Consider the following 8895-nt stretch of genomic DNA (forward strand, 5'->3'; position numbering starts at 1 on the left):
TGATAGGGAATGGCAAAGGACACACTGACAAAGGAGATTAAACAGAACTGGCTTTGACAAGCACTGTGGCAATTGGACAATTAAAACAGACATTCGGAGGGCAGGGGAAGAAGAACAAACTGGGGAAGAGGTTAGAGAGAATGGTACAGCAATGAAGGAATTAAAACCCAAAATCCCTGTAAATTTTCATTAATACTAATAAAATTTAATAATAAAAAAAAAGAAAGAGAATTGATGCATTTGAGCTATGGTGCTGGAGAAGAGTGTTGAATATACCATGGTCTGCTAGGAGAACAAACAGATTTGTCCTGGAGAGGGTGAAGCCAGAATGTTCCCTGGAGTCAAGGATTTTGAAGCTTCATCTGACATATTTTGGGCATGTTGCAAGGAGGGACTGGTCCTTGGAGAGGGACATCATGTTTGGCAGAGTGGAGGGGCGGCGAAGGAGAGGAAGAACTTTGATGAGATGGATTGATTCTGTGACTGGGAAGGTGGGAATACGTGCATTTGAGATGGCTAGGTTGGCACAGGATAGAAGAACGTATAGAGCTCTTGTACATAGGATCGCTATGAGTCACAAGTGACTCATAACAACAAGATGACACATAACAACAGCCATTGAGTTGACTCTGACTCATATACAACAGAATGAAGGCGTGTCCAAGCCTGCACCATCTTCATGATTGTTGATGCGCTTGATTTCTTTTTGTGACAAATGTGTGTTTTGAGTGCTCATCTTCTAACACTAAAACAAATAATTTTCTCTTGTGATCTATAGGATTTTCACTAGTTAATTTTGGGTGCTATTCCTTCCTTCCAAGTCTATCTTTGTCTGGAGGTTCCCCTAAAACATGCCTACCATGGGTGACCCTGCTGGTATTTGAAATACCAGTGCCAAGGCATTGTATGGTTCAAAATCAAGAAAGGAGTGCATCAGAGATGTATCCTTTTTCCATACCTTTTCAATCTGTATATGGAACAGATCATTGAGGAGGTAGAACTTCATGAAGAAGAATGTGGCATCAAGATTGGAGGAAGACTCATCAATAATCTGTGTTATGCAGATGGCACAACCTTGTTAGCTGAAACTGAGGACTTGGAAGTGTTTACTGTGGAAAGCATGGATTGCTGCCTTTTATATAGATTGTAACACAACAACAGAGATCCTCACCACCAGGCTAAAAGGCAGTACCACGATAGATGGAGAAAGGGCTGAAGTTGTTAATGATTTCATCTTGCTTGAATCCACAATCAATGTTCTTGGCACGAGCAGTCAGGAAATCAAAAGATGAGTTGCACTAGGAAAACCTGCTGTCAAAAATATCTACATTGTGCTAAAGAATAGCTATGTCAGTTTAGAGACTAAGATGCACCTGATCCAGACCATGATCTTCTCAGTTGCTTGCTATGCATCTGAGACCTGGACAATGAATAAAGATGACAGAAGAAGAATCAATGCCTTTGAATTGTGGTGCTGAGAAAAGTATTGAACATGCCAAAGACTGCCAAGAGAACACAAACAGTTCTGACTTAGAGTGAATGAAACCAGTTTGCTTCTTGGAGGCAAGAATTTTTTTTCATTCTCGGTTATCTTTTTAAAATTTCTCACTTTTTAAAAATTTTTTTCTATTGGTTTGCTTACGAAGTTCATATGCATTGTGTTTCACACTATTCTTCATTCACATTGTATTTCATACAATCATTCCAATGCATTATGTTTTATAAAATTAATCACCCTTGGACCTTGCCCATCATTACCCTATCATTTTAGGTCCCTGTTGGATCTTTCCCATTTCCTTCACTCATTCCATCCACCCACCAAATTGTGCAATCCTGTGGTTTTGCCTCTACCCATCCTCACCATTCTGCTCCCATCCCTTCACCCTTCTGCTCTCATCCCCTCTCCCTTTTGGTCTCCATACATGTTTTACTAGTTTTCCTTTTGTTTTCACAATAATGGTCTTAAGCAGCATTTATCCTTATGAGACTGAGTTAGTTCAATCAACATAATGCTTTCCAGTCTCTTCTGGAAATACTACAAAATTTTGTAGTATTTTTAAAAATCTTTGCTCCTGAGTACTGCATACTATTCCATTGTGTGAATGTACCACAATTTCTCAATCCATTCAGTTGTGGTTGAACATTTAGGCTGTTTCCATGTTCTTGTGATGGTGAATAATGCTGCTATGAACATTGGTGTGCAAATCTCTATTTGTGTGCCACTTTTAATTTTAAGTATATATTCCTAGTAGTGGAATTAGCTGGGTGATACGGAGTTTCTGTATTCAACTTTTTGAGAGAAGCAAAAATTTTGAAGCTCACATACTTTGGTCATGTTACCGGAAGGGCTCAAACCTTGAAGAAGGACATCATGCTTGAAAGAGTAGAGTATCATCACAGAAGAGGAAGACCCTGGATGACGTGGATTGACCCAGTGACTGTGGCAATGGGGTCAAGTGTGTCAGAGATAGAGAATTTGGCTCAGGATAGGGCAGGTTGCTATGAGTCATAGTCAACTGTTTTTTTTTAAAACATTATATTATTTTTTTGTGCATGCATTACAAATCAGATCTGACTGGTACAGAAGGAGATTGTCCCTCCTTCTCCAGCAGAAAAACATCTGGTGAATTCGAACCATGCACTTCTGGGATTGCAGTGCAGCTTCTTGAGTCTAGGCCACCAGAGCTCCCAAGTCATAGTCAAGTTGAAGGTACATAACAACCACCACCACCACCACCACCATGTCTTAGCTTTCAATAATGCAGCAACACACAAGCCAACTGACAGGTTGTAGGGTCATGGTTATTCAGATCTAATTTCTTTGAGCTTTGTTTTCAGTTGATCCAATTTACTGATATATCCAATAATTTGTTTAATTTATTGACTCTAAAACCAACCACATGAAAACTGTTGCTATCAAGTTCATTCTGACTCATAGGAACCTTGTAGGCTTTCCAAGACTGCCAATCCTGATGGTAGCAGACAGCCATGTCTATCTCTTGTGGGGTGACTAGTGGATTCAAACTACCAGTCTATCAGTTATCAGTCACCTACTTTTGCCATTATATCTCCAGAGCTCCTTAATTTATTCACTCAACGTTTATCTAATTTGACCTGGAGGTGCCACCATGGAAAATTTGTGTCCCAGCCCTTCTAGAGTGTAGGTGTGAGGTATACATATGATAATGGCTCTGTTTGGTACATGGTAGGCCCACTGGGAGTTGTAGTTATTATTCAATTTTTATTGTGTGAAAATTATAACCTTTAGGAAGTGGGTTCATTGATGGAGCCTAGAAATCTTTGCTTTATCTGGATGCATTTGCTGTAGGGATTAATGGCATCATTTGATGGGGACCATTGAAGTGGATTAGTCTTCTTTAGGAAAGGCTGAGATTTTCACTTGCATGCTGTGATTGCAGCTGCTAGACCAGGTACTGTCCCACTTAGGCGTGAACAAGCCTTTCAGAGGAGCTTGTAGTCACACTGTCCTTAATCCTATACAGTATATAGGCAGCAACCACCCCCCAAAAAAACCCCAAACAACAGCTGCAACTTGCCTCCATTGAGTTGTTTCCAAATCATAGTGATCCTCCAGGGCATTTCTGAGGTTGTAAATTCTCGCAGGAAGAGATTATCTATTGCATGGAACAAACTTTTTACAGTTGCTTATTTACCTTATTTACTGTCTGTCTCCTTGCACTAAATGGTAGATCTAGCTAGACAAGAGTTTGTGTCTGTCTTGTGTCTTATATACTGCTGTGTCCCTGTCATCTGAAACACTGCCTGGCACTTACATAGTATATGCCCAATAAACATTTGGTGAATAGATGAATGATGAAGAATGTAGAAATGAGTGGCCAGGATTGTTACATATAGTGTGGCCTGAAAAAGATGATAAGGCTTTGAGGATGAAGAGAAGCCAACCATGTGAAATCTAGAAGTGCGGTTCAGGTAAGAGAATTAAGCAGAGAAAAATGCATGTTCAAAGGCCTTCAAGAGAGAAATACACCATCCTTTTTTTAGGGAATGGTTAACAGAAGGAATGATGAATTTAGTTGACTTGGGTTTGACTAGCAGATCACCACTTCCAAGAGCAGAGAAAGTGGCACAGAATTTAGAGAGTCGTGGACATAATATCAAGGATCCTCAGTGTTCCCATGGTTAGGTACTGTGATACTAATTGGTATGTTGGTGGTTTGAATCCAACAAGTCCTCCATAAAAGCAGTTCTTCTTCCATAAAGATTGAATATAGCTTTGGAAAACCTACTGGGATGTTTTACTTTGACATACTTAAGTCCATGCATTGCAGTCCCTGTGCCAACCCATCTTATGTAGGTCTTCCCCTCCTTTTGCTGACCCTTTCTACCTTTCCAAGTAGGACATCCTTTCCCAAGGACTGGGCCCCCCTAACAATATGCCCCAAACATGTGAGAAAGTTTCACTGCCCTTGCCTGAACAGGGCACTCTGGCTGCACATTCTCCAAGGTATATTTGTTTGTCTTTTTGGCAATCCATAGAATATTTGGCACTCTTCTCCAAAACCACAACTCAAAGGCATCAGTTCTTTTTCTACCAGCCTTATTTATTGGCCAACTTTCAGTTGCATAGCAAGTAAGTGAAAAGGTCACAGTTTAGATCAGGTGCGCCTTAGCCTTCCAACTGACATGACAGGTCCTAATATCTCCTTTAAGTTGGTAAAGATGAAAATCTTTCTGATCTCAGATGCTTCATGAGACGTTTGGTTTTGCTTCAGATGATTGTATGGTGGATGAATTTTAAATGTGATAAAATAATATTTAAAACAAGGCCCTAGATTCTTGACTTATTTTGAACAATTAAAATAGTGATAGCATTATGTTATACCATAATCTTAAATTCTGCTTATTAGTTAGATTGTACTGATTCCACAATTCCTTGTATCTACTTGGGAAGCCATACAGCACAGTGATTAAGTTCATGGGCTTTGAATAAGACTGACCACCCACATTGAATTCTTAACCTTTTTTTTCTGCAATTAAGGATAGTAACATGATTTTAGGACTGTAGTCTGGGAGATATGAATAGTTAAGCATACTACTACAGCCATGTTCCGAAAGAAACACCACATTTATATTTAATGTATTTGTGATGTTTCCTGAGCTTGTGGTGCCTTTTTTAATGGATCTCTTATTTTCTCTTCTTATAGAAGGATTTGCAAAAAGAAAGAAGACTTCTCTTTGGTTTGCCATCTCTCTGCTGCTGGTGTCAATCTTCATACTGACCATAGGCCTTGCTGCAACGACCAGAACTGAGAATGTGACTGTAGGAGGCTATTACCCAGGAATCATTGTGAGTGTGGCTGGGAAGGTTCTGGGTCTGTGGGATCCTCTGTGAGATGCAGGGGGTAGGAGGGACCAGGACAATCCAGATTTCTGTCTGCTTGGAGGACACATTCGTCCCCAACTCTGCAGAGTTGGAATTCTAAAGCTGGGTAATGCGATTTCTCTGTGTATTTTTGAAAGGCAGAATAATGTCCCTTGTTCCTCGCAGAGATGTGCATGCCCTCCATCGGGCATCTGTGGCTATAAACCACATGGAAGGATATTTCCCATCTTTCTTGAAACCTATGAATATGTTATTTACATGTCAAAGGGGGTTTAAGGTGGTGGATAGAATTCAGGTTGGTAATCAGCTGGCCTTAAAGTAGGAAGTTTATCTTCAGTGTTTGCAGAGACCCAAATGATCATATATAAATAAAGGAAGAAATCAAACCCTTTGCCATTTAGGTGATTTTGACTCATGGTGACCTTACAGGACAGAGTGGCATTGCCCGATATGGTGTCTAAGGCTTTAATTTTCATTAACGTAGACTGCCCCATCTTTATCCAAAGTCGAGGGAGGGGGGTAGAAGAAAAGGTCCAAATGATTTGAAAAAATGTTAAGATTAAGGAAACATGAACAGTATCCTGAAGTTGGATAAACAAAGAAACAGATTCCGTACAGAGAATTCTTCCCAGAGTCTGCAGAATGAGCCAAGCCATCCAGCACCTCAGTTTGAGCCCAGTGAAGCTCTCATCAGCCTTCTGATCTCTAGAACTGTGAGATAGCGGCTCTCATCAGCCTTCTGATCTCTAGAACTGTGAGATAGCGGTGCTCATCGGACCCTTCTTCTAGGACTTGGGGTTAAACTGAGCTCACGAGTTAGTTCGCTCATAGTGAAGGCTTGGATCCGCTGCAGTGGAAGTTGGAGGCATGCAGCAATGAAGAGACGGGCAGGGCTTTGATGTGTTCCTTCAGCACCACCCACCTAGCGTGCACAGATGTGTGGATTAGCACAAAAGGTTTCTGGCTTGAGGAGCAGGGAGTCATGAGAACCCCCGACTTGTTGACTTGGCCCCATGTGGGGGCTGAGGTTGAGAGAAGGAACCAGCTGGTCTGGAACTCATGGAGAAGAGTAGACGTCTGAGTTTGCAGCTGATGCCCATTTGGACCTAGCCACAGATAGCTGGGAATGTGTTGACCAGAACCCAACTGGATGAAGAGAAGATGGTCCATTCTGTGAGCTAGTGTTGGTTGCTGCAACCTGATGGCTTGCTCCGGACTGGACTTTGCTTGTAAATGCACATGCTCAACCTTTCCAAGTTGAACGGAAGATTCTTCAGAAAAGATGCCATGCTTGCAGCCTCAGAGTACTGATTTGATAGACAAATCAGAAATTGTCTATCTAAAATGGGGATATTAAGGCATGAGGCATGGAGTAACTGGCTTACACACTTTCATGAAGGTAGTTATTAGTAAGATGATAGTATGGGACAAGTTAATTCTTTAAATATGAAGGCTAGTGGCTAGAAAAGCCAGGGAGTGGTCTGTGGTATCAAGGGTTTTTTGTTTTGTTTTGTTTGTTTTTTGTTTTGTTCAAAATGGCTAGAAAAGGGCTTTTCTAGCCTTTAAATATGACTTTGCCACATGGATGGGTGGGGGCATACGGATGGGATTTAGGGCCTGTTCACAAGGGGATTGGCTAATCTTGCTATTAAATTCAGTGGATTCAGTAGCAGAAATTGAGAATCTCGCTATGAGCAAAGAAGACACAGAGAATGCATCATACTTGTCCTTCAGAGCCAAAGATCCCTGTACCACTCAGAACAGGCTCTACAGGAGCAGCCGCCACCACAGTAGCGCAGCAGAGAACCAGAGACCTGACATGAGACAGAGATGACTTTGGGTCTGCTAACCCAGGAAACCAGAGCTACAAGCCTTCCTCAAAATTTGTTGGAAGACTAGGGGTGGGAGGCACCATAATCGGCAGGACTCAGAGCTTTGTAACACTGGTCTAAAGCTGTGAGGCTGAATATTGAGGTTCTTGTTAGCACATATTGGAAGTTGTCCTCACTGTTGTTGTTGTTAATTGCCGTTGAGTCGATGTTATAGTGTTCTCTCAATTGGTTCAGCAAATGTAAATATATACAGAGAGGGTTAAAAGAAAGAGCTGTGAGATAATATATTTGTGAGTTTCCAAGGAATTTATTTTGTGGTTATTTGTTGTAAGAGCTATGGAAAATAAAAATAGTGATTTTTACTTTCTACTTTTCAAGCCATACTCTTAAAACTCTTGGATTTGGAATGATAGACATGTGCTACAGTTTATGAGGAGAGAACAGTAAGGCAGGTTCATGAATGGAGTGGTCCTTGCTTTATGGAAGCTAGGGGAGCACTAGTGACCAGTTAAATAGGAAGCTGCACTACTAGTCCACATGTGGGTGATTTGAAGCTGCCAGCTGATCCTCAGGAGAAAGATAAGCAGATAATCTCCTCCTGTGCCATTTACAGCCTCTGAAAACTTGCTAGAAGGTTAGCTATGGTTTAATACTTAACATATGTATATTAAAAATATATAATATATATATATATTAATCCATTGTTGCACAATTACCTCTCTTCCACCCCATTCTCCCTCCCTCAGTCCTCTTTGCAAGAGAGAGGGAGGAAAAATGTGCAACAATGAGTGATTAGAAAAATCCAACTTTTCTGTAAAATTTCATTAAAATCACAATTAAAATAAAAATACCTTTTAAAAAATGCTAATTTTATTTAAAAAATAATCAATTTCCTTCTATGCTATTTACAGCTACATAACCCCAATGGAGGGTCAGCTGTAGGTTAGTTCTAATTTGACAGCCATGTGAATGAGTGGGAAGGAACGCTATTGGCGGTATAGTCCTTAGCTGGTTGCTAACTTAGTAGTCAGAGGTTCCAATCTGCCAGTTGCTCCTGTAAAGATTTAGAGCCTTTGAAACCTGATGGAGGGTTGCTATGGGTTGGAAGAGACTTGAAGGCAGTTAAGTTATTTTTAGTATAAGGTCCCAAGATGGCACAAATGGTGTGTACTCAGTTACTAACTCAATGCACCAGCTGCTTCAAGAAGTTTAAACTCATGCTCCTTGGAAAAAAGTCCTGGCAACCAGGTTCAGTAGTGATGATGGTTGAGAAAACCCTATGGAACAGTTGGATTCTGTACTACAAGGAGTTACCAGGAGTTGAATAGCCTTGACAGCAATGGGTTTGTTTTAGCTGTTTCCAATGACATTTGCCCTAAATGTTTATGCAAAGTAGGCTTCTGAGGAGATATCTTGTTATTGGTTATAATACCCTTGAGAACTGGCCTAAATTTGACATTATTGTATCATTAAGTGTCAAGCTAAGATTTTTTTTAAATGAAACTCACTTATCACATTATTTTCAATTATTGTTGTTGTTATGTGCCGTCGAGTCGTTTGCGACTCATAGCAACCCTTTGTACAACAGCCCTGAACTCTGCTGTGTCCTGTGCCAATCGCACTGCCTCTGACACACCCATCCCAATTACCCCAGTCACTGAATCAATCCATCTCATAGAGGGTCTTCCCCTCTTGCGC

At 40.8% G+C, this 8895-nt stretch overlaps 1 protein-coding gene across 1 annotated transcript in view; it reads left to right on the forward strand.

The window, feature by feature from the left end:
- The first annotated feature begins 860 nt into the window (after positions 1 to 860).
- The window catches only part of TMEM255B (transmembrane protein 255B), a 127593-nt gene continuing 119558 nt past the window's right edge, over positions 861 to 8895 (forward strand). The window contains exons 1-2 of the mRNA XM_006883961.1: positions 861 to 876; positions 5187 to 5329. Coding sequence (XP_006884023.1) covers positions 861 to 876; positions 5187 to 5329 — 159 coding nt within the window. The remainder of the gene's footprint in view (positions 877 to 5186; positions 5330 to 8895) is intronic.

This window comes from Elephantulus edwardii, unplaced genomic scaffold (genome assembly GCF_000299155.1).
Source record: "Elephantulus edwardii isolate Elephantulus edwardi_28Jun2011 unplaced genomic scaffold, EleEdw1.0 scaffold00030, whole genome shotgun sequence".
NCBI classification, from domain to species: domain Eukaryota; kingdom Metazoa; phylum Chordata; class Mammalia; order Macroscelidea; family Macroscelididae; genus Elephantulus; species Elephantulus edwardii.